Source organism: Lathyrus oleraceus, chromosome 5, assembly GCF_024323335.1.
Source record: "Lathyrus oleraceus cultivar Zhongwan6 chromosome 5, CAAS_Psat_ZW6_1.0, whole genome shotgun sequence".
NCBI classification, from domain to species: Eukaryota; Viridiplantae; Streptophyta; class Magnoliopsida; order Fabales; family Fabaceae; genus Lathyrus; species Lathyrus oleraceus.
This window is the reverse complement of record NC_066583.1, coordinates 564,425,454-564,452,218: the sequence shown is the minus strand read 5'-3', so window position 1 is coordinate 564,452,218 and position 26,765 is coordinate 564,425,454. Positions and strand designations below refer to the sequence as shown.

Genomic DNA, 26,765 nt, shown 5'->3' with positions numbered 1-26,765 from the left:
TAGACATATTGTTCAGAATTTCATGCGGGAAATCAAAGACAAGATGTTGTGGAAGAAGGTTGTTAACGCAGGTTACGCATTATCATAACCTTCTTTCAAACACTACCGCGAAGAAATAAGATTGTCAAACGCAGATGCAGTACGGTGGATCGGCAGTATTCCATTGGAGAAGTGGACCAGGGAATACGACAACGGTCAATGTTGGGGCCACATGGCAATAAATTTGGGCAGTTGTTCAGTGATGCTTCAACGAAATTCATTAGACATGAAGCTGCCAAAGCAAACACATATGTGGTCACGGTGTTTGACTGCACTAAAGGTTGGTATAGTATTGTCGAGTCCACGGATCACAATGAGGACATGTCGATGGGACAATACAGAGTCGAACTAGATAGAGGTTGGTGCGACTGCGGAAAGTTCCAAGCCTTTCGTACGCCCTGCTCCCATGTCATTGCGGCATGTTCAAAGGTTCGAAGGGATCCATCCTACTTGCTATCTAACGTTTACAAAGTCACCAGTATATCAAATGTTTATAAAATTAATTTTTCCATAGTAGCAAAAGAGGATTACTGGCCAGAATATCAAGGGGACATCGTCTGACACAACGAAGTTATGCGAAGGAAGAAAAAGGGTCGCCCAAAGAGCACCCACATTCGAACCGAAATGGATACGGAGAATAAAATGGTTAGATTATGTAGTTCATGCCGTTAGCCAGGTCACAATCATACTAATTGTCCTAGTACTGGAACGAGCACAACCAGATAAATTCACATGTACCTCTGTTGCAATATATGAAAAACTAAATTTATTTCATATTATAAGTTTGTAAGGAAAATACCATTACACAAACAATTAAAACAACTACAATACAAGAACTATGCGATTACAACCATCAAAACAATTTTGAAGATGTAATGCATCATCATATGAACGTCTCGGTCAGTCTTAATATCCACTCATTCACACACTTCTCCATTTTGGTTGAACGTGGACACAAGTCATTGGATTCTTCTAATCCTTTCATCATCTCCAATTTCTCCATCTAACCAACTGTTCAACGTCCGATTAAGACGTTCAAACAAATATATATTCCAGAGTCGAATCTTTATCGAAGACGCAACGACGAAAAATATTAAATCGACATTTCGCTTGTGAATGTATTCAGACATGGTTAAAACTCAAAAACTTGAAGGAGGGTGGAGTTGAATGAAAGAAAATATGGTAGTAAGGAAAAAATTGTATGAAAAATATTGCATACAGGACGAGGTATTTATACAGAAGAGATAGAAAATGCATGCGTCAAGAGGCTGGGCGCCTAACATGTCAAGACATGTAGGCGCCATAAGCATTGGCGCCTCCTCATGAGGTACAACGCAGGAACCATAGACATTGACGCCTCCACATGAGGCACAATGCAGGCGACATAGTCATTATCGCCTCCTCATGAGGCTTCCAATGCAAGCCCCTTAAACCTTGGCGCCTCCTCTTGATAGAAAATGGATGTGTCAGTTCATCTAACCCATTTTTTTAAAGATGGTTATTTTGGATTATTTTAAATAAAAAAAAAGGTTATTTTGAAATTATTTTAAAAATTATAGTTATTTTTAAAAACTACCTCCTTTAAGAAATTTTAGGCATTTTATATTACACGTTCATGAAGCGTGGTCCTTATTAAAATGGTTATTTAAGAGAAGTACTAAAGTCTAAAATTTTAAAGAACCAGTGGACAAACAACTTTTGAGGCAATAGTAATAAAATGAGATAAACCATTTTTTATTACTTAAATGAAACTAATAATAAAAAATAGTTGCATATGCGATCCATTATGTATTTTAATATTTCTGTATGTCTATCCTAAAAATCTGTGTCGATCTGCAGACAACGAATATTTTTAAAATATAAAATACTACAAACTCATATATCTAGGCAAAATTATTGTTTTAAATTGCACCTAACAAACTTCAACTTTGATCTCACTAAAAACTTATTTTAATTAGACTAGTTGACGATACATAATATAGATAGAGATCACATTGAAGGAATTTTCCATGCCATTTCATATCAACTTATGTCGTCAAATAAATACATAGATATGGTGGTAATTGAAATTTTGTAGTATTATACATTAGTGACAATTGTCGTAGTTGTGTCATTGTTGATGATTAAATGATTATTAAGATATATTGATCTAAAGAGATTGACGAAATATTTTATTTAATAAAATATTATGTTACATTATGTAGGTATATATAAATAAATTTAAAAGAAGACACAATGTGGCCATTAAATTATTACTTTTAAATTAATTAAGAATATTTAATGTAGGTGTTTAATTACAAGACACAATGTAACAGAATATTCTTGTGATCCCAATTAAATACCTACATTAAATTATTCTAAATTAATAAAATATTCTGTTGTATTATGTTAAAAGTATGTTTTTTTAATTTATTTTAAATTAAATTAAATTTTATAATAGTTAGTATTTTTATTTAAATAATTATTTATTTAATTTAATTTAAAAATTATAATTTATAATAAACTAAAAAAACTTATTTTTGAAATAATCGATTCCTCATTCAAATATATATATATATATATATATATATATATATATATATATATATATATATATATATATATATATATATATATATCTATATATATATATATATATATAATATATATATATATCTATATATATATATATATATATATATAATTATTTTACAATTTATTAATCGAGAGTTTTAATTGATTTTATGGTTTGTATATAAAGAATAATTAAATTTTATTTATAAATTAGTTCTTTTTTAGTTAGTTGACTGATATATTACAAAAATATGAATGGATGTTTGGTGGATAAGTAAAAATTCAAATGAAGTTGAAAGACACTTCGTCCTCTATCAAAGGTCCCGTGTCTGAGGGATTATGTAATCTTCCCTCGCTTTAGAAGAGGCGACAATAAAAGATCATTCAAAGGGAGGTAACGCCTCACCTTATAGTCTTCGCTCGCTCTTGCATAGGAAATGTGGATAAGATGTTTTTGGGACAGAGAGAAAGTCAAGGTCATTGACTGACCCATGACTCCCATGGTAATATAGATTAAACTGTCCACTATTGACTAAGTGGGAGACATCTCTTTCTGAGGAAACCCTAGGTCCTAGAGACATCTATAAATACATATCCTCTCAAGGGTAATAAGGGAGAGACCTAATCACCTAAAAGCACCACCATACAGGGTTTCTCGCCGCTGTGGGTAAGCCTCCACCACCAAAATGTGTTATAAATCGACTAAGGCGTCTGAGTCTCCCTGCCCTTGCATGGGGAACATGCACACCTGTATTTTTTGACAAGTACAGTAATAAATCTCTCAAATCTCCTCAACGACCCTAAAGTATGATTTAGATGCCATTATAGGATTCTTCTCTTTAAAATTACAAAAGCACGTGAATTCATCCTCAACCATAACACCACTATTTTGCATTGTACTACAATAATCCTTTGATTTTTTTTTAAATTTTTTTTACGAATGTCGTATGCACAGTCTAAGTTGTTACATTAAATTTAGGCATGTATGACATCCATTTAATTGTCTCACATACAATTCCACAATTAGAAACCCTTTCATTAAACAAGTTTTTGAAACTCTTGTTATGCTCTTTCAACAACCACTTGTCACTCATTCGGGAGAATTTTCCTTTGATAAGTCTTTTGTTAGTGGATAAATAAGGTTGAACTTTATTATTAGTATTCAATAATTATAAATGTGTTTGAAGAACTATATCTCAAAAATTGACTTAACATTTAAACTTTAAGTACCTCTCTACCTTCATATCTTCTATAATGACGAGACTTTTGAAATCCTATAGAGTCTGCTTTTGAAATATAGTTTGAATAAAATAAAATAGTTTCTTCTATGATGTACCTTTTAAAAATCGAAGCTTCCCGATGGTGAGGATTTTTCGTATACCTTTTAAAAGATCATTGACAGTTAATTTAGATTGTACCGTCGAAATCATTAGGCATGGGGATTTTGTATCCCTCCATAAACAAAGATTGAAATGTTTTCTGACTTTATTATATTTTATATTAACTACAATACCTCAATCAAACAAGGTGGCAAAATTGGTTAGGAAAATGATACGCAGTGAACTTTTCATAATTTAATATAGACCTTTTTCTTTCACCAAAAATATATCTACCGTATACAATAAGTAGGCGTTGGTTAAATGAATAAAACTCATCAAACAACACATTAGGAGACGAAATAAAATATATCAATTAACACTAGAAAACAACCTCAAGATGTTATTCTATAATAAAAATGAATGAAATATCCTTATACTAGTCATACTTGTACACCTATTTGTTTCATCATTTTTATCCCAACCATTATGAAATCACATAAAAAATATATAATTCTTAGAAGAGTCAAAAAATTATTATACCAAACATCATTAAAATCAAGATCATTTGGAAACAATTAATTTCAACAAAAGGAGAAAAAATTAGAAAAACATGTCATTTACCGGTTGATTAACATGAAACAAAAAGTTTGATCAAAACTTTGAAACATAAACACAGAAAAACAATAACAAGTCCTAATAACATTGAATTTTTAATCATCGGTAGCAGAAACCAGACTACCGTAATTTACCTCATGTATGAAATTAAATTTTTCGATTTAAAATGGTTCAATGATTTTGCGAATTAGGTTTGATTAGATAATCAGAAGTGTCTTTATTGATTTGAAAATTTACGTTGATTCCATAAATTTTGGATTGGGTTGGGAAATTTGTAAAACAAAAGAAGAGGAGAGAATTTGGTACGAGGAAAAAAAAGAGGTAAAACAAAGAGTGAATAGAAAAAAAGAAGAAGAAAAAAGAATTTGGGAAAAATTGAGGAAATATAAAATATATTATTATGTAAATATTTAAAGTGCATTTCATTTAAATATTTAGAAATAATGTAAGATACGCAGTTCGATACATTTGTAGACGAAATCATAAATTTCAAAAAGGTAGGTTAGGACTTATCTACTAAATAAAATAAAATAATATAAGACACTAAAAATTATTAGTCTAAGCTAGATCGTGTCTAAATTATCCAACAAAAATAATTTAGGAATATAAATAAAATAACCACTTCTAACGTGGGCGTAGCCGACACTATTGATTTCTTTTTGGTGTCAATGGTTGACGCTAAACCAGGGAAGTTAAAAATCATTTTTCTAAAGATGTGTGTACAACAGAAGAAGGAAAAGTTAAGATTAAAGTTGTTAATGTTGTTTTTAATTTTAACATCTGATTTCTTGATTGTATAAAATGCATGTTGTAAAAATTATCAAAATAATGGAAGACTACAAAATTTCAATAGCTTGCATTTGGAGACTTAATTAGGCGATGAACAAAAACGAACACGATGGAATTGTATAAACCTTGGTGCACTCTTCTCTTTCTCTATTTCCTTTAAATTTTCTATATATTTGCATGTTTAGGCTTGTAACGCTTTCTTAGAAATTGCATGTTGTTTGCCTTTATTATGCTTGTAGCAATTTGGTGTATAATTTTAGGTCTAGTATTGATAAGTCATCTAGATTATCTATATTGCAATTAAATCTGTGTGTAAACTATGATACTAGATTGATTCTTTTATTAATAGAATTTGTATTAGTTAAGTCATTGAATAATTACAATTTTTATTTTCATATTTCATTATATCATCTAAACATCAAGTAACTCGTTATATCAGTCAAACACGTACATTATTAAAATTCTTCTGCTCAATTTTGTGAAAAAACTCTAATTTTGTAAAAACTATTTTAAAAACTGAGTTTTAGGGTAAAGTCTATTCAACCCCTTCTAGACCTTTCTCACCCTTTACCTCCTTCAACACTTATCGAGTCCATTCTTAACTCATCCTTATTTTGTACGTATTTGTCTCTTGATAGTCATGGCCGATTTGACAAGCACCTCTCATACAACATCTGCTACAACATATGTTGATAAAAATCGTAAAAGAAAAATTAGAGGTGCCACGATGTATACCAAGGTAAAAAAATCCCATTACCCTTTAACTTAAGAATTAAATAGGTTTTATTCATGATTAACGCTTTCACATGTCTAGAGACATGGAGGAATATAATACACTCAAACATAATGTACCTGTTAAAAAGTCAATCTTTATTTCCCAAAAGTAAATATATTACTTGTGATTTTTGACATTATCTTATCTGTGAATATTAGTCTGATATACCGAGAGTATAAGTTTCTTCTCCATAAATGTATCTCATATCGACATCTTGGAGATTTACCGAAGATTCAGTGGTAAAATCTCCCACCTCCTCTTTTCAATTCTCAATTATCATGCGCCAATTCTTGTTTTTTTGTAATGAATCGTTGAATGCAACTTTTGTCTTTCCTTGTTTTGTAGTAGAATTGTTGAATTTGAACACCATAGTAGGGTTATGATCGTTGCTCTTTGATGAATAAGCATAAAACTTGAAGCTAACCTCTTTTTTTTAGTTTTTATTTTGGTTTGTATGTGTTATTATTTAGGGTTATGTATGTTGAACTGATTATAAGCAGTTTTGTAATTTGTAGTGACTAGATAGTTCATAGGGTTATGTATGTCGATAATTTCTAAGTAGTTGTTTCACTCAGGTTTTATATAGCGGTTGTGGGAACGATTCTATGATGATGCGGAGAATCGCTGTCAAATGTGGCCTTAATTGATGTCTCATTTTGGGTTCGACATTGAAAATCGTTACAGGTGCAGATTTCATTTAGTGTAAATTTTTTAGTCTTTTTAGTAAATTATATCAAAGGTTTTTCCTAACCTCGGTTTTAGAGACACCAAGGTGACAAATGATTGGCTTTATTCGTTACCTCATCTGTATAGCCGAAGTTAAATGTATTTCCTGGTCGACGTTAAATGTGTTACTTGTAATAATATTGAAAAACACAAATATTATAAAAAAATTTAGGTATAAAATTTAGGTACATTAAAATACGATGCAAGTAGTAGTAGAAATATTGTTAAATTATTCAAGCATGAATAATAGGATCAATGTGGATTATGCAAGTACCAGACCCAACTCAAAGTTGAACAAACATAACCACACATGAACAACCAAGAAAGTTGTCTAACCACATAACCACTCTTTAAATTCTAATTATTAGTCCATTCCTTATGACTAGGAACCCATTGTGGACATTTAGAACTAAAATACTTTGTCATAACTCTTGACTCCAAAAGCTCCACAACAGGTGCAGATTTGACACACCTAGGAGTTTTGTATTGATTTATTGAAGCTCCACAACTAATAGCATAATCCATAAGTTTATCAAATGTCCCCTGCTCGACAATCTTAATCTCAAGTGCCCCAATTGATTTCTCTAAAACACGACTTAGTCGATAATAACTGCTAAGTGACTCTTCAATAGTTAAACAACAATCTTCATAAACACAATCTGGAATTGTTGTAGAGTCTTTAAGGTTTAATTCCCAATACAACACATAGTGTCCTGGAATTGTTCTTGTGTCTGCATAACTAGTATACTCTGCTACATCTGCATCATATGGTGCTAAATGTGTGACCGCATTTTTTATTGCATTTTGTAGCTCAACTTCGTCTGTTTTGTCTAAATCTATGCTTAAAACAACGTTTTTTCTGCACACAAATTTGAATTGCGGTGCCTTGTTCTTGAATCCAGTGACTTTCAATACATCTCCCACATTGTACCTATAAAGTCCTGTAAATGTCACACTCATTAAACCCATACTTTAATAATTTATTACTAAAAGTTTAAATCATATTGACTATTCGTGTTAAGATCGACAAAAAAAAAATTAATAGTAAATAAGTTACTCACCAGCATAAGTGGTAACAACAAGCTCATATTCTTGATCAAGCTTGACATCAACAAGATCCACCAACTCTTGTTGCTCTTTCTCATGTAGAGAATCGTTATTACTTCTATTAACCGGTAAGAATTCATAGTAGCACATGGTAGGGATAAGGGTATAAGACACATGACAAGGATTACAAAGAGGATTAAGGTTAACACCACAGTAACATTCACTGGAAGCGTATATCTTACAAACAAGTGGAAGACCATTACTATAGTAATCCAAAGTAGGAATGTACTGTGACATTGTTCCTGTCACAATAGCATCAACATACTTGGTATTAGGCCACAACCTAGTTATAATTCCTTGCCAACAACCTTTGCTACACTCACTTTGAATAAAATCAGCAAGGTTTTTGTCAGATTTAAGAATCTTCATAACAGCCTCTCTCACTGAAATGTCAGTGACGAGAGGATTAATTGTTCCTGTTCTTATATCATCGCAGAGAAGTGACCAATTTTTCTCAAGGAACCGAATAGCGTGAATGAGACTTGTAGCGAAAACAGCACCGACACGAAGGACCTCGTTGTTTTGACAAAGACCACATAGAAGTTGTGAGTACATACTTTGGTATGAGTCAAGACAAACAACAGTTTCATATGGACTTGTGTATAGATGGTAAGATCTGTTTATAAAATAAGTACTTTTGTAATATATTGTGAGGGCTGAACTAGCTTTAATGCCTCCTGGTGTTTTATATTCATTTCTTGCAAACATTAGGTACATTCCTTTTCCTTTATCTTGATCAGGAACACATTGATTAATTATTGGCATCAATAGACTAAATAGTGAATATCTTCTTCCTAAATCATCTTCTGTTGCTGGTATCAACTTTCTCTCACCACCAGATGTTCCTGTGCTGAAATACCCAAACAGAAACCAAAACAAGTCAATTACTATTAAGAGGAATGAGTTTTTCATCTAAAATAATAAAAAAATTCCAAATGAAAAAATACATACTCTAAATTTTCAACTAGACAAAAACCAATTAACATAAAAGAGATTGAAGATCAATTTGTTAAGAGAACCTAGTGACAAACTCTGAAACGGGGTTGGCGGTGAGGATTGAAGAAGTATCACCATTGGCGATACGGTTAATATCATTGTGAATATCTTCATAAGTTATGACAGGAAGAAGTTTCTTGAAGGTTTCACTATCTGTTTGGCCATTGAGACCATGTCTTTGTAAGTACTCAACATTTGCATTGTGAGACAGAATTTCAGCTAACACTTTCTTCTGGATTTCATCTGCATGTGTAGTAACATTCTCTATGAATTCAAGAACTTTTTTGGCTTTTTGTGAGAGATCATAATCAAGAGAAATAGACATGGTTAATAAGGAGTTATAGGATTGTTAAGTGAGAATGTTGAGAAAGAGGAATGTGAGAGTAGAACTCACAAGAGGAATATGTATAGAAGCACATGTGTAAGTCTAGGGACCATGAAAGAGGGTGGATTAATTAGATATGAATATTTTTTTAAGTGCATTAAAGATTTTTTTTATTTTTAAAAAAATATAAATATGAAGTTGTTAAATTTTTTAAGGTACTATTTTTTTGTAGGGTATACAAAATTGTCATAATTTGAGGAACAATATATTTTTTTTCTTAAACTATACACCTAAAACATTAATTTTATAAATTCTCTAGCTCTTATGGTTGAATATATAAAAAAAATTTGGGCCATATCCTTATACTTAAATTAGAACCTTAAATATAAGAACTTTTATACAGTTTAGTAGAATTAAAAAGGGTAAAAATAAACAAGGCAAATGAACAAACAACAAATTGAGTGGTGACAATTTTATTGATAGTAAATTAATCAGTTTCGGAAAATGAACCTAAAAGTCAAGTCACTCTAGGATTCAAACTAGATTCTTTTGAGATTCTTAATTGATAGATTTATTTGTCTATGTTAGGATTATCTTTCGAATAATTTATAATTGTTTGCTTTTTCAAATATATCAAGTAATAAGGAAAATACAGTTAAATGAGTAAATAAAGAAAATAAGTAAAAATTGGACAAATGTGTACAAGATATTAATAGTAAGGAGAAATTTGGTGGGATCTCTCTATAAAATTATTTTTAAGATCTTGGCTTTTTAGTGTCATGGATTAACTCATCTCTCCTAATAAGTCTGTTTTTTTTTTAAAGGTAGATACTTAGTGGATGAGGTGGTTGTGAATGAATTTGTGGACTTTATCAAGCGTAGAATTTTTTTTTTGCCTCCTCTTTAAATTTGATTTTTGAGAAAGCATATATGATTCTGTTAGCAAGTCTTTCCTTGACTATATGCTTTATAAAGTTGGATTTAATAATAAATGGGGAAGATGGATTAGAGCTTGCGTGTTTTCTGATAATCTGGCAGAATTGGGTAATTGTTGTCTGACCTAAGAAATTAGTATCTAAATAGGGTTGAAGCAAGGTGACCCCTAGCTCCCTTCCTTTTTCTTTTGGTAGCTGAAGGCTTGAGTGGTCTGATTTCTAGGGTGGTCTTCCATCTTCAACCAGTTGATCAAAGTTAACTCAACTAAATCCCTAAACCTAATGCCAAGGTTCACTCTGCTTCTTCATGTTCTCCATCTTCCCTTTTAGCATCATGATCAAAGATTTCTTCACTTATAAGTAACCATGTTCTTCAAGGTTATTCATGGTGGTTTTACTCCAACTGTCTTGAGCTCATGGCGAACTTCCAAGCATAAGCCATCCCTGCATTCAAGATGTATCCAATGCATCATTTCACACATTAATTCATCATTGACGATTACAAGCTATGTATCATGCAACATCAAACATTCATCATACATATTTTCACAAACCATGACATGTTCAAAACAACAGTCTAATAAACCATACACATTACATTGAAATGCAAAACAGACCATAATTTCTATTCATTTTCAAGCTAGCATCATAACAAGCATAAAAATCATCATTAGGTTGGGATGGATGTGAGTTTTTGCAATGAATTGGTTATGAATGTATGCCTTGTTGCTAAGGGTTAGCTATTTTGAAATGCGTATGGTTATGTTTTCTACTATTATGATGCATGGTTGTTAATTCATCAAAATAACCTAAGCATCATAACAATCAAGTACATCCCTTAACAACCATGCATCATAATAGTAGAAAACATAACCATACACATTTCAAAATAGCTAACCCTTAGCAACAAGGCATACATTCATAACCAATTCATTGCAAAAACTCACATCCATCCCAACCTTCATCATGCAAACAGTCCAATAACAAACTCATGCATCATTCATAATTCAAAGCTAACACTATTCATTCAACTGCAGAATTTGGCAGCAGCAGGCCAAAACAAAGCAAAGAAGCAGCCCACTATTATCTAACTGCAATTCATCATCTAACAGCCAGGCATTCATCATAATAACAGTTCGCATCACATACCAACAATAATGCATGACAGAGTTTGCACTGTAATAGAACAAACAACTCACTAACTATCATTCATTGATCTAGCTGTAACAGACTATAACAACTAACAGAAACTGAAACAGAAATTCACACAGTTCATTCATTTAAATGAACAAAGCTCACTTCACACCAGATTCATCCAACAAAGATTATTATGGTAATTTGAAAATCATACCATGAGTCTTTTATTTTCTCTTATTTTTATTCTCTTGTTTGTTGTTTATATATGTTGTAGTTTGCCTTTGGTGTTTGTATTTTCTTCTGTTCGGGTCTTTTTGCACATGTGATGCCCTAGGTTGGAGGTCTGTTATAACTCTTTTCTATCTCTATCTCCTTTTATCCATTTTCTTTATATATACATATATATTGTCATTAAAAACACTAAATTAAAAACAAATATTATACAAAACATAAGTACATTAAAACACGATGCAAGTAGTAGTAGTCATAATGTTAAATTTATTCAAGCATGAATAATAGGATCTCTATGGATTATGCAAGTACCAGACCCAACTCAAAGTTGAACAAACAATGGATCTAAAGAAACATACAAACATGGATAACTTTATTATAATTAGAGAAACCTCTAAGATGTCCATATGAACAACCAAGAAAGTTCTCTAACTACATAACCACTCTTTCAATTCTTTTATTAATCCATTATTTATGACTAGGATCCCATTGTGGACATTTAGGACTAAAATACTTTGCCAAAACTCCAGACTCCAAAAGCTCCACAACAGGTGCAAATTTCACACACCTTGGAGTCTTATATTGACTAATTGATGATCCTGAATTAATAGCATAATCCATAAGTTTATCAAATGTCCCCTGCTCCACAATCTTAATCTCAAGTGCCCCAATTGATTTGTCTAAAACACGACGTAGTCGATAAAAACTGTTAAGTGACTCTTCAATAGTTAAACAACAATCTTCATAAACACAATCTGGAATTGTTGTTGAGTCTTTAAGGTTTAATTCCCAATACAACACATAGTGTCCTGGAATTGTTCTTGTGTCTGCATAACTAGTGTACTCTGCTACATCTGCATCATATGGTGCTAAATGTGTGACCGCATTTTTTATTGCATTATGTAGCTCAACTTCATCTGTCTTGTCTGAATCTATGCTTAGAACAACATGTTTTCTGCAGACAAATTCGAATTGTGGTGCATTGTTCTTGAATCCAGTCACTTTCAATACATCTCCCACTTTGTACCTATAAAGTCCTGTAAGTGTCACACTCATTGTTTCAGACCAAGATTATACAAAAATAACAGGCAAACAGACAACAAACTGTACTACTATCATTTTTAGATGACAAAAGAATTCCTCTTAAAAACTATATTCCTTTTTAGTCTCCAAAAATATATCGAAGAGTTAAGATAGACAAAAAGTTGGTAGCAAATAAATTACTCACCCGCATAAGTGGTAACAACAAGCTCATATTCTTGATCAAGCTTGACATCAACAAGATCCACCAACTCTTGTTCTTTCTCATTCACAGGATCATTACTTCTATTAACAGGTAAGAACTCATAGTAGCACATGGTAGGGATAAGGGTATAAGACACATGACAAGGTTTACAAAGCGGATTAAGGTTAACACCGAAGAAACCTTCACTAGCAGCATAAATGTTAGAAACAAGTGGAAGACCATTACAATAGTAATCCAAAGTAGGAATGTACTGTGACATTGATCCTGTCACAGTAACATCAACATACTTAGTATTAGGCCACAACCTAGTAATAATACCTTGCCAAGAACCCTTGCTACACTCACTCTGAATAAAATCAGCAAGATTTTTGTCAGATTTAAGAATTTTCATAACAGCCTCTCTCACTGAAATGTCAGTGATGAGAGGATTAATTGTTCCTGTTCTTATATCATCGCAGAGAAGTGACCAATTTTTCTCGAGGAACCGAACAGCGTGAATGAGAGTTGTAGCGAAAACAGCACCGACACGAAGGACCTCGTTGTTTTGACAAAGACCACATAGAAGTTGTGAATACATACTTTGGTATGAGTCAAGACAGAGAACAGTTTCATTTGGACTTGTGAATGGATTGTAAGATCTGTTTAAAAAATGAGAACTTTTGTAAAATCTTGTGAGGGCTGCACTAGTTTTAATGCCTCCTGGTGTTTTAGATTCATTTCTTGTAAACATTAGGTACATTCCTTTTCCTTTATCTAGGTCAGGAACAAATTGATTCATTATTGGCATTAATAGTCGAAATATTAAATATCTTCTTCCAAAATCTTCTTCAATTGCTGGTATCATCTTTCTCTCACCACCAGATGTTCCTGAGCTGAAATACCCAAAAAGAAACCAAAACAAGCCAATTAATATTAATAGGATTGAGTTTTTCAACTAAAACAAGAATAAAATTCCAAATGAAAAAATACCTAATCAAAATTTTCAGCTTGATAAAAGAGATTGAAGATCAATTAGTTAAATGTACCTCAAGAGAAACACTGAAACGGGGTTGGCAGTGAGGATTGAAGTAGTATCACCATTGGCAATACGGTTAATATCATTTTTGATATCTTCATAGGTTATGATAGGGACAAGTTTCTTGAAGGTTTCACTATCTGTTTGGCCATTGAGACCATGTCTTTGTAAGTACTCAACATTTGCATTGTGAGACAGAATTTCAGCTAACACTTTCTTTTGGATTTCATATGCGTGTGTAGTAACATCCTCTATAAGGTCAAGAAGTTTTTGGTGTTTTTGTGAGAGGTCATAATCAAGAGAAGTAGACATGGTTTATAAAAAAGAAAGTGTTAAAGTGTTATAGGATTGTTATGTGAGAATGTTCAGAAAGAGGATTGTGAAGTGGAACGAACAAGAGGAATATATATATACACATTTATACAAGAATATGTGTAAGACTAGGGACAATGAAAGAGGGTGGAGTGATTTTTTAGAACCTTACATCTATGTAAGAGGTATATATATTTTTAGAAGTATATTTACATACACTACTATAGAAAAAAAAAATTCCGACACCTATTTTACTTAGTTTCTTTGAAGAATTAAAGAACTGTGGTGAGATCTCTTAAATCAGATTCCATCCTTTTAAATCTTTTTAATTAAAAGTAGTCAGTATTTTACAACGATTGGACATAGCAATTATGGTAAAATTTTATAAAATTTATTGGTTCGAATTTCAGTACTTGTAAATTTTTGAATCTCAATATCTTTCCTTTTAATTTATTTTTAAATTAAAGCTTTGTTTAATAAAAATAGTGATTGACTAATAAGATAAATTATAGTTTATGGTTGATGGTTAATGACTGATGATTAATAATTTATAATTTATAATTGATGGTTGATGATTGATTATTGATAAACTAATTGAAGTGTTTGACAAAGTTAACGGTTAACTAAATTATAAATGTAAAATGACATAAAAGATATTTAATATATTTTTATTTTATTTTAAATTCAAAAATTATAAAACATAAAAGAGGGTTTTTATTAAAATGATAAGGATAAAAATGGAAGAAAAGATTATAAACTATAAGTTGTAAGCTAAAACTCTATTTAAATAACGTCGGGAGAATAAGTTATAAACTAGTAAATAAACTATAAGTTCATGATGAAAAGACCGTTATCAAACAAGTGTAAATTGTCATATGAACTCTTAAGCTATAAGCTCGAAAATATGGCTTACTACATAGAGCCTAAATATAATTTGGATTTCACTACGGTTGAATATTCCAACCGTGGTGATATGTTTTACCTTTTTTTTTTTATTGTGGCGTCTTTCTTTTTTATTTATTTAAAAAATTTATTCAAATTTTACTACGGTTGATTAAATCACTTGTGGTGATATATTTTCCCTTTTTTAATTTTTAAATGATTAAAAACTGTCGTTTTTTATAAAATTAAATAAAATAAATGTGATATCACCACGGTTGGTTTAAGCAACCGTGGTAAAATGTTTTATTCTTATTCAAGAAACACAACTTAGTTTGTCATGTCTATTCAATTGTCATTGCGACGATATGAAACACATTTTTTGTACTGAGAAATCATTTGAATCCTAACAGTTTTTGCATCTCCATTAACGAAAAGAACCATCATATCGTTTCATCCTCAACTCGTTCAATATTATTTATGTACCATTAATATCGTTCTTTAGTGAATATTGAAAAAATACCATAATGTCGTTCTTGACTAAACGTTTCCGATACACAAAAAATGCAGGAAAACAAATGAGTATTCTTATCATATTAATCAAGGAGAATGTTAATGAATGTTTCGTCCCTATGTTGTTGTTGTTGTTGATGATGTTTAGTGCCTAAACTCTATAGGTTTACTTGTTATTGTTGGTGAGAATGTTTAGTTATATTGTTGCATGAATGTTTGAGGATAGTATATGTTGTTGTTAAAATTGGTTTAATATTATGATGTTGTTTTTATATTGTTGTTGTTTTGAGCATAGATGGACTATTCATCTAGTGACGAAACTCATACAGACGAAACTCCTACAAATGAATCTCATACGATAGAGGGAAAAAAGAAAATAAATAGGTGTTATAATGATGGCTAGATTAGCAAAAGTTCGCAAATCGGGTGATAGACTGTCAATTGAGTTTAATGATAAAACTATGACTTGCATAAGCCTAATTGTGAGCATCCAATAGTGAAATATAATTTTATTGACACTTAGCACCTCCTAAAATGCAATATTGATTTGACTTTTACTACTAGGTAGAAAATCCCAGGTCAATAGATGCCCCCCAAAAAGGCCACTTTTGATCATAATCGAATGGAAGAAAGGTGACGTTTTTGAAGCTCTTAGGCATTGTTCACTATATACACGTCATATCAACGAAACATCAAGGTAATTAATTATTATTATGGTCATTATGACTATTTTACACGAAAATGATACTTCACAGATGTGCGTGAAGATCCATGATGATCTCCTTTGGGTATTTAACGTGTTGTCTTCAACACTTTCTTCTCATTTACAACTTTCTGAAGCTCAGACACACAAAAGAAACTATAACTTTCCTTCTTCTTCCTTAAGTTCCTTTCTACATCTTTATCCCTTACAATAACGCTTCCGACCCAACAACACCTAACTTTCGCCGTTGAGATAGATTTACCTATATATATCAACGATCTCACTTATGTTCCTAAACCTCCCATGGATGAGAAAGGAGGGAAGATATGGTATCATTATGCCTTCATTCCCTACCTTCTTGTTAGTAAAGTGCATGCATTCATGGGTCCATTACTAACGTATATAAAAAAATCTCAAGTGGTGAAAATTTTCTTCCCCACTTATCCTGATTACGAACCATTGGTATTTGTTGACGCACCTTTCAACTTTAATTTCTTCAAAAACTAAAGTTTTCGCTCTTCTCCTCCAATTGAGCACGCTGAATATGTGAAGTGGCTGGACAAGATTTAGGAAAAAAAGAAACACTTTTGGAGGCATTTAGGAAATTTTGACCTAATCCAACTATCAAGAGTGGGTGTCTCCTATAACTCCCACATGCTCATCTCTGCCATGTGCTTCTAGGACACATCAACTAACACGTTCCATTTTCCTTGTGGGATGGTAAGTCCCACCCTCTTTGACATTATTTCCATAGTTGACATTGACCCACATCTAATTTCCTTGGGTAAAAAAACAACTAACACCTATAATTATACAAAACCATCAAAGCCAAGAGATTTAGGCGATGACATCGACGATTCTTTTGATGACGAGATTTTTGTTTGCATCCTCTACCCTATCATATGTTTTAACTAAGTTTATTCTTTACAAATATTATTAAACCTTGTTAGTCTCCCTAGAAAGAGAGCAAGTTTGACATTAGTGATGGCCAACAAACTCCTCTCACTCCTCCACTACAACCAATAATTGCGGGTATCCACATTGCTAAGACCAATACTGCAACCCCAAAGGTGGACACAACTCAAGGAGGAACTTTCATACCACAAATTTTTTCCTTCTTTTCTCTTTTTCATTTGACTATAACTTGATATCCATCTAACCTCATTCATACTCATTCACATTCATTCATTCATTTATGATTAACATTTGCTAACAGGTATCATGGATTCAGGGTTTGGGGTTGATAAAATTAGGATTGGATTAAAGTTTATGGTATTGCACATCATATGGATTGAAACCCTGATTCATGACTTTGCTAGTCAAGGATTTTGTGCATGACCTTTGGTTTGGTTGATATTCATCTGGTTTGATTCATAGCATTGACATAATTCATTTGGTTCAGGATGTTGTGGTCCACATTTGTTTGTCTATAAGGAAATACACATTTTACATGGGTTGACTTTTGGTCAACTATTGACTTTTTGGTCAACCAGTTGACCAAAGTCAACCATCAACATCTAAATCTTTAACCATGTGATCCGCAATCATTTCATTTTTTTTCGAATTAATTCTAGAAGTTTTGGTTGAATTTTAAAGGTTCAAATTTGATTTTAATTCAAAGTTTGATTTTTGAGATACAAATCGACTTTGGAGAATTAGTTTGATTTCGGAGAAAATACCTCATCGTTTTCTAGCCGATTAATTTTAGAAAAAATATTGTTTCAATTACAAATTTGGTTTTGACATTTATTTTATTAATAGAATCTCTTTTTTGACTTGACTAATGGGCCAAATCCATTCATTAAGCCCATTTATTCTTTCAATTAACCATTTCAATTTATCCATTCTTGTATAACAATCCAAAAGCCAGAAAATTTTACCCTATACCCCTACAATTGTACCCATACCCCTACATTTAAATTTTTTTGACCAAAATACCCTCATATAAATAGGGTATATTTTCCGTTTCAAATTTTTTTTACCATTTTCGTTGAAGACTTCCGGAGAAGAAAATTTTTTGGCGTTTTTGCATTGTATACCGGAACACTTAAGAGTAAGTCTTCCGGTTTGAAAAGTGTATACCGGAACACTTCTCTAAAGTGTTCCGGTTTGTTGTTTTTATGGACACTGAACCGGAAGTCTTCTAGAAAGTCTTCCGGTTTGTATACTTGTATACCGGAACACTTTCTTCAAGACTTCCGGTTTGGATGATGTATACCGGAACTCTTCTTTGAAGTGTTCCGGTACGTAATTTTTTTATTTTTTTTTTAATTTTAATTATTTTTTTTAACATTATTTTTGCAGTGGTTCGAAGAAGAGGTGCAGATGGCCGGATTCCAGTCCGCACGTTAGACCGGGGTGCATCTTCATCTGCAGCTGCAACTGAGCCGACTGGATATCCAGGAGGGCCGTACGATACATCTCTTTTGGTGAAGTACGAGCATCATGTTGCTCGACATATATGGTTCGGTGAGGTAAGTAAACGGACTATATTTGAAAATGAATAATAGTTGAATATTTTATAATTTGTTTTCTAATATGTGTTTTAATTGTTTTTAGGAAAGAGGACCAAAGAAAGAGTTGAAGGTTGCCGGACATGGACTGAAGTTGAATTCTTGCTCAAGTTGATGCAACCGCTGACCATACTCAACCTCATCACTAGCCCAGACAACTTCCATCCATAATGTGTCTATCGTCTTTTGCAGGTCATTCACCACATGTTGTTTGCATTTGGCACCAACGTTTTTGTTAATGTGAAATCTACGTAGCAAATTAATCGAGTTGGGAAACACAACTTCAATTGCTTTCATCAAAGCAAGATCTCTATCTGTCAAAATCACTTGTGGACACATGTCTTTCTTCACAAACAACTCTTTTAATTTCTCCAGTACCCAGCAAAAATTCTCTGTTTGCTCAGACTCCATATACGCAAATCCAACAGCAAAAGTCAACTCAGTCGATGTCATGCCAACAATTTCAAACAAAGGTTGTCTATATTTGTTTGTCTTGTAGGTGCTATCCATAACTAACACAATCAGAAATATATTCAATAACTTAACTGAATCAGGATGTGCCCAAAATATCTCTTTCACCACTTCCGAGTCATCATGTTTTCTACTCCAATACACATATCCTGCATCCTCAATAAGCTTAAACAAATGTTGTATCTCACTCCTTGGACCTCTTATCTCTTTTTCTATCACACTCTTATGCTTGTATACTTGTGTAATCCGAGTGACATTCTCAGGAAACTTGTCTTGCAAGGAAAGCAAAATGTTTCTAGGTGCTACATGTCTCTTTGCCAAATCAGCGACATGTTGCTTCTCATCTGTGGTCAACCTACCAATAAACGAATGACCTTCTAATCTATCAGGTAAACCATGATTATGTAACCCACATTTTACATCAATCTTCCAACCAGATCCATCTTTCGCCGGAGTCGACCTGATTTTAAATGGACATCCACATTTCTTGGAAGCACTTTGGGTACCACTATCACTAATCTTGTGTTTCCCACCTTTATCACAACCAAATATTATTTTGTTACTTCTCCCTCTCTTCCCCGTTTCAGTATCTGAACGACTGATAATAACAGTTACTTTATTGTCGATTCCAACCTTTTTAATCCATCTGATAACCTCTTCTCGTGTACCAAATCTTTCCGTCGTCATAAACGCATCAGTAGTATCTACACATATTTTGGGAAGATTTTCCATTTCTGTAAAAAAAAAAAAAAAAAAAAAAAAAACGTACCGGAAGACTTTTGGAAAGACTTCCGGAACACACATAATGCATACCGGAACTCTTTGGAGAAGAGTTCTGGTATGCAAATTTTTTTGAATTTTTTTTTTATATGAACCGGAACTCTTTCCTTAAGTGTTCCGGTTTGTTTTTTTTGTGTTCCGGAAGTCTTTCCTAAAGTCTTCCGGTTTGGAAAAATACATACCGGAAGTCTTCTCCAAAGAGTTCCGGTGCGAGGGGTGTGAAAGTGTAATTTTTGCAATTTTCAACAGAATGGTAAAAATGAAATGGTAAATTGGTTAAAACCAATTAAGGGTAAAATGAGAATTTTTAAATTTTTGTAGGGGTATGGGATTAATTTTAGGGGTACAAGGTAAAATTTTCCAAAAGCCATTGTCAAACCAAAACCAATTAATCCATTTTCTCAATGATCCATTTTAAATCTCATTAACCAAATTAATCCATTTTTTACTTAACCAAAAACAATAATCCAAAACACAAATCCAAATGAGCCAATATCCATAATTCCATTAATCCATTCATAACCATTTTAACAATTAAGCCCCATTTGTTTAAACCAACTCATTATATCCATTCACCATACATATAACAATTTATAATAAAACAAAATGAAAGAAAAAAATGCAATCCAAAAGCTGCAGCAGGCGCCAAGAGCTATTAAGCCAAAAAGCAGCTACACACAATACGCACGAAACGCAGCTTACAACAGCTTCCAAAGGCAGCTCACACCAAGTCAATACAAACGCACCAAAAGCCAAGCTGCAACGAAGCCAAATTCCGAACACAGTAACAGGCAAGGTGCAAAACGATAATAAGTTGCAGTGGAAAAAGCTACATAAGCCACAGTGCAGCATCCCACAAAGCTACGACAATGGCAAAACGGAGGTACACCAGCTACCGTCCCAACAAAACCAAAACAACAGCAGGAACGCAACCAAAATAACCTGCAAAATTGATTTTCACTAATTAATTTCCAGATTAACAGACTCCTAACCAATTCATTTCAACAGAATTCACTAAATGCACTTATCATTTCATTTCAAATCTAAGCTTCAACTGTAATTTCATTTTCAATTTAATTTCCTAAGAGCATCTGTAACTTGTAACTAACTAGCAAATTTACGCTGAATTTCGTTTTGCATTTCATGTACATTTAGAAACAGAATTGAGCTACCTATATAATCCTTTAACGACTCAAGGAAAGAGGGGGGATTCACTTTTTCATAACAGAAATTTCATGTGCACCGACCGAGCCTTAGAGAGGGTTCAGAGTCGAGAGATTTTCTACAATTGCTCTCTCCAATCCGTTCTCCATCACAACTCAGTGGAAATCGCAGAACGGAAGCGCAAGATCGCAACGATCAATCCTCCGTCATGAATTCATAACCAAACTCACGCATACGATTGGTTCGGCATAGAAGAAGAAGAGAAGTGGTTCATAAATCGGAAGAAGATCATACCTCAAAAAATACGCTCCCTCGCGATGGACGCGGAAAATATCGATAAAACCTTCGAAAAATAGAATAATGGTCATCGCAACCATATTCGGGTTCGGGAGTCAATTATGCAAGGGAAAAGTATTAGCACCCCCGTGCGATTTGAGTGTTAACTTACGTTGTTTGTTTTCTTCGAGTTATAAAAAATATTGAATAGAGATGAATGGTAACCTCAAAAGGGGAAGAGGGAGGTTTTTTTATTAGTGTGCTCGCGAAGATACAACAATCTCCTACCTACGTATCCTTATGGTGCAATAAGGAAGTCAAAGCACTTGTAGTTCGGAGAACTACGATTGGTTGGTGTTTTTTATGAACGACTGTTTAGATCGCGTTCTAAAGGCTAAACGTTGGCTTGTCTACTCTCGGCGGAGGCTTAAGCATTGGTTTGTCGTGCGCATTAGAAAGGATTAACAATGTTCTTTTTGAAGAAGGATTTTGGTCACACGGGGGTGACAGGTTGAATTAATACGTTTGATGTTTTGTTTGATTGGTTTTGATCGCACGGGGGCGAAAAAACATAGGTTTGTTGTGTTAAGATATTTTTGGTTGAATGACGATTACTCGGATAGTCGAGTAAAACAACTCGTATCCTAATAGCCGAGGAGAGGAATCGAAGACTCTAGACCATCTCCACTTTCATCCTTAATTATAAAAGGTTTTAGTAATAATTAAGGTATTTTGACTGGATGACGACTACTCGGATAGTCGAGTAAGACAACTCGTATCCTAATAGTCGGGAAAGGGAATAGAAGAATCTAAACCTCTTTTTTTCTTCATCTGAGTGATTACGAAAATAGTTTTATGTATGGTTGATATATTTTAGACTAAACGACAAATAACTTGAATGACTGAGTAAAACAACTCATATCCAAGCATTTGAGAAGAGGAATTGAAAACTCAAGACCATCTCCCTTTTCGTATAGTTTATTATGAAATGATTTGATTAAGTTATAAGTTTGTGGAGGAATGACAATTGTTTGACTAACCGAGTAAGAGAACTCGTATTCAAACAATTGAGGAGAGAAGTTGAAGGCTCAAAGTCATCTCCCTCTTCATTTCATATTTTTGAAAATAATTTGATTAAATCTTGGTTTAAAGTTTGTAAAGAAATGACGAGTGTCTAACTCACCGAGTAAGAAAACTCGTACTCAAACAATCAAAGAGAGGAGTTAAAAAGACTTAAAACCATCTCCCTTTTCATTTCGTGATTACGAGAATGATTCATTTTGATTGTGTTTAGGCAGATAGAAATGACGATTATTTGACTAACCGAGTAAGAGAACTCGTATTCAAATAATCGAGGAGAGGAGTTGAAAACTCAAAACCATCACCCTTTCTAATTTCTAAATGAAATAGTATTTGATTGTGATTAGGTATATTAATTTGATAAAAATGCTTGATGTTAGATCGAGGTTTGAAATTGTGTTTGCGGATAAATTGGATTATTTTGGTGTATCAATCATCTAATCGATTAATTAATAACCGAATGGGTCTCATTGTAAGAAAGCCCAAGAGTAAGCCATGTGAGGTTGATGGCGACGCTAAAAGCGATCGACTTACAAGGGTATGGGAAATGATCTCGGTATTGAATCGAGAGTTGTTTGATTTGTAGTGATTTAAAGTGGTTTTGAATAGATAATGAAATTGAAAGAAATCAGGTTTGAGAATGATTGAAATGGAAGTGAATAAATGATAAAATGAGATCGTTTTGGTTTGAAATAGAGTGAATTTGTGATAGTGGAATAAACCGATCCATTTTTTAACTTTTAACAAAATCAATTGATTGAAACTCAGTTAAGGTGTCTAATTAAGGTAATTGAAAGTGATTATCCAAATCATTATATTAAAAATTGATATAATTCGATAATCAAGTTAATTAAAATCAATTAACAAAATTATCTAATTTAATTGGAATTTTAATTATTTATTTTAATAGGTGACAATATTGGATCCAAAATGATCGAATTTTAATCGAGAATCATGTGCTCATAAACCGGTTAGTACATGGCGACAACGAAATTGGAATGTCGTATGTAAAGATTGAAACGCGGTGAAAATATATAATTGATGTATTTAAATTTTGGTGGCATATCGACATAAAAATGGTCGAATCCGCATATTAAGGTCCAATTTAAAGTGAAATGAAAATTAAATAGATCCACATAAACGTATTTACAACATTTACATAGTTACATTAATGAAATTCCACACCAATGCAACACAACCGAATCGCGTATTTTACACCTAATCGAAACGATAAAATAATAACTTTTAAGGCTATCAAGCCCTTTATTAAACCCAATATTCAAGCATAGTGGTATGCAGAACCAACACACTAATAGGAAATGAAAGGTAACAATAAAGAAATACATACCAGATCAATTTTTAATTAAAGAGTAAAACAGAATGAATGAAAGAAAAGATAAGATTAACGCCACTAGTTGCAGGAAGAAAAGCAATATGCATAATTTAATGACTATAATCAAAATGGAGCCTGTCCAAAGATCCGAAACCAAATTTAATGAATTAAACTGCAAATGAAATCCCAAATCAAAAGAGCAAGCCACAGCAACATAAAAATATGTAGAACTCAAGTCAAAACAAATACCAAGCGGGTACGACGATGTTCCGGTGGCTTATGAACGGAAATTGCGTTTGTTGATGGAGGTGGTTGGTGAGTGATGATGGATGGAGTTCGCGTATGGTTGGACGGAGTGGTTGTGCAGTGCTGTGGAAATGGTGTTGAGGGTTTGTAATGGAAAACAGAGGATATCACACCGTGAGATGTGGGGGTGAAGGGTGGTTATCGGCGACAGTTTGACGAGCTTCGTTGTAGGTTCGTTATTGCTATTCGCGCAGATGCTTCCGATTCTGTCTTCAGCGGGAGAAGAATCTTGATGATGTTAATGGTGGTTCTCTTTTTACATGACCGTGTTGCACGGTAATGGTTGTCGGGCTTAGGGAGGTTGGTGACAGAATCAGGTTGAAGTAGGAGAGGATGGTTGTTATGGTGGAAAGAGATTGGATCTGTGAGGTGGAGAAGAAGAGGTGAGGTGTTGTGGAAGAAGACGAAGGTTTGTTGCGGCCGGAGGTGTTGGCGCGGCGGAAGGCGGCTGACAAAGGGCGGATGAATGGTTTCGCTGATGATTCGTGTTTGAGGAAGAAGAACGGTCGACGGTGGAAGGCGATTTTGCCGGTGGATTTTGTGAAGTGCGGATGAGTTTGGTCGGCGGTGAGTTTGGCGAGGTATGGTTTTTTACGGGGAAAGCGTTGGAAGAAAAAGAGGAACAATCCTCTTTCTTCCTTTCTTTTTTTCTTTTTTCGTTTTTTTTTCCAATGTTCAGAGCGAGAATCCCCAGGCCTCAGTGGAGTCCTCCTGGAGATCTTTTTATTTCCTTTTGTTATTCTCATTGCTGTCAGTGGACCCAAGAGATCCGTTGGGAGTGGATCGCCTCCCCCTCTTGCGCGACACGTGGCCATTATATTTATGAGTGGCCAATTAATATATTCTTTATTTTCTTTTCCAGATTTCATTAATTAATTTAATTAGTTAAGTTCTAAATCTGATTGGATAACAGAAATGTACATGGATCATTAATATGAGCCTTTGATTAATCCTGATCTAACGATCAAAATTGACTCAAAGAAACACAAATTGTGATCAACTTTTGAAATGCCTAAAATGCCCTTTTTAGATGATTTAGTCGATTTAAAATAATTTAAATCAACTGACCAAATAAAATTCCCAACTTCTAAAATAAATATGTTAAAAATAAAACAAAGACCTGAAAATGTCTATTTTTTACTTTGAATATTTTGACAAAAGAAGAAAATTAAAACGACTAAAAATGAAACAAATTTGGGCAAAAATTCGCTCGAAAAATTAAATCGGATACATTAAAATGATCAGTGCGAAATATACTTATTAAAAAAATACAGCATTTCTTTTAATTTTGAAATAAATTTTCATCGGTTAAAAGACTCAAGCGGGTCAAAACGCAACCGAAACAGTCGCTGAAAAATATAACGAGCACACTAGGTTAACCTATGTGAACCGTAGATTAATAATACTGGCGTCTGCAATTTTAATTTTGAAACTTTTTACCCGCTGATTGTGCACGTTCTTGAGAAAGGATTTAGTCAATTTGTCTGCATTTTCAATAATTTATTCTTACTGATATTTTAGGTATTATTCATGATGGAATGCATGTCATGCTGTTCATATGATGCAAAAATGAAAAAATAAAAATTAAATTTACGAAAAATTAAAAATGTCGGGACAAAATTGGGGTATGACAGCTGCCCCTATTTAATTAACTTGAACTAGAAGGTAAGAATGACAATAGTCTTCATACATTCGTGGTGGAAGGTGTAACACCTCAAAATTTGCCCTCCTCTTCTTGGGACTAGTTTGACACATTGCATTTCATATTTTAGGGCATTAGGCATTTGCATTTTTGCATATCACATGGAAATAAGAAGATCATCCTCCAAAGTCTTTTCAAAGATGGAGAAGTTACATGATTCAAGCCTGAGGGTCTCTATGAATGAATGATCAACCATTTGAGGGTTTGCAATTCAATTAGGGTTTCCAGATCCTTCAAGAGTCTTGAGCATTATCTTGTTTGCAAGGATATATTACCATCATCATCGTTCTATCATCATCCAGGGTTTCATTGTTCATGCTCAAGTTCCTTTAGATTAGGGTTTTGACCTCTGGTCAACCCTAATCAATGACTTTCTTTCAACCAGGGCTTCTCAAAGAAATAAGGTATTTGCTGATGAAGAGGATCACATGATTGTTATGAGGAGCTTATATGAGTCAGGGTTTCATTTCTGAGCCATTTCCCTAAGTGGTGGAGGTTCAAGCTGATCAGGGCATGTCAAGGTCATCTGAGAATCAAATCAGTCAACTGTGCAGTCAACTGAGGGCTTTGAGGATGAGGGCATGTCAAGCATGATTAGCAAATGGTTAATTCTAATTTCAGCATCATTAGTGAATCACATAAAAGCCAAACCCTAACTGTTTTTGCTCATAACAGAATTTGAGATCTAGAATTTTCCATTTTCCCTCCAATTTTCTCTCACTTTGATTTTCAATTTTCTTCACATAACTCTTCAATTTCTTTGCATATTCTTGATTATCATGCACTATTAAGCAAGATTCAACCATTGGATTGGACATTTGAGCTGGTTTTCGAGCTACACAAGTGCATCACATGTTAATGGATTTTTGAAATTCAGCTAGATCTAGGTGGTTTCAAGTGGTGATTTGTGCTTAAAGCTTCAAGG

General features: G+C 33.2%; 2 protein-coding genes across 3 annotated transcripts; both read right to left on the bottom strand.

The window, feature by feature from the left end:
- Window positions 1–7,080: 7,080 nt before the first annotated feature.
- On the bottom strand, window positions 7,081–9,315 carry LOC127086470 (indole-3-acetic acid-amido synthetase GH3.6). The gene is made up of 3 exons (XM_051027241.1): window positions 8,943–9,315; window positions 7,878–8,773; window positions 7,081–7,757 (listed from the first exon to the last, which is right to left on the bottom strand). The coding sequence occupies exons 1-3, from the start codon at window positions 9,242–9,244 to the stop codon at window positions 7,174–7,176; spliced, it is 1,782 nt and encodes a 593-aa protein (XP_050883198.1). The 5' UTR covers window positions 9,245–9,315; the 3' UTR covers window positions 7,081–7,173.
- Window positions 9,316–11,754: 2,439 nt separating this feature from the next.
- Window positions 11,755–14,267, bottom strand: LOC127086469 (indole-3-acetic acid-amido synthetase GH3.6). 2 transcript variants are annotated; one of them, XM_051027238.1, is made up of 3 exons: window positions 13,819–14,267; window positions 12,776–13,665; window positions 11,755–12,584 (listed from the first exon to the last, which is right to left on the bottom strand). In XM_051027238.1, exons 1-3 carry the CDS (start codon window positions 14,118–14,120, stop codon window positions 12,016–12,018), a joined length of 1,761 nt encoding a protein of 586 aa, XP_050883195.1. In that variant the 5' UTR covers window positions 14,121–14,267; the 3' UTR covers window positions 11,755–12,015. The 2 variants fall into 2 exon arrangements, with proteins under 2 accessions (XP_050883195.1, XP_050883196.1); XM_051027239.1 differs by having other exon boundaries at window positions 13,763–13,870.
- Between the last annotated feature and the right edge of the window lie 12,498 nt (window positions 14,268–26,765).

What these genes read in the sequence shown, in the direction of transcription:
- LOC127086470 (XM_051027241.1), bottom strand. Translation starts at nt 9,244, where the DNA reads ATGTCTATTTCTCTTGATTATGATCTCTCACAAAAAGCCAAAAAAGTT. An exon ending in GTTTCAGAGTTTGTCACTAG is followed by an intron (nt 8,774 to 8,942) that starts GTTCTCTTAACA and finishes TGGGTATTTCAG; the next exon opens with CACAGGAACATCTGGTGGTG. An exon ending in TGTTGTTACCACTTATGCTG is followed by an intron (nt 7,758 to 7,877) that starts GTGAGTAACTTA and finishes TGACATTTACAG; the next exon opens with GACTTTATAGGTACAATGTG.
- LOC127086469 (XM_051027238.1), bottom strand. Translation starts at nt 14,120, where the DNA reads ATGTCTACTTCTCTTGATTATGACCTCTCACAAAAACACCAAAAACTT. An exon ending in GTTTCAGTGTTTCTCTTGAG is followed by an intron (nt 13,666 to 13,818) that starts GTACATTTAACT and finishes TGGGTATTTCAG; the next exon opens with CTCAGGAACATCTGGTGGTG. An exon ending in TGTTGTTACCACTTATGCGG is followed by an intron (nt 12,585 to 12,775) that starts GTGAGTAATTTA and finishes TGACACTTACAG; the next exon opens with GACTTTATAGGTACAAAGTG.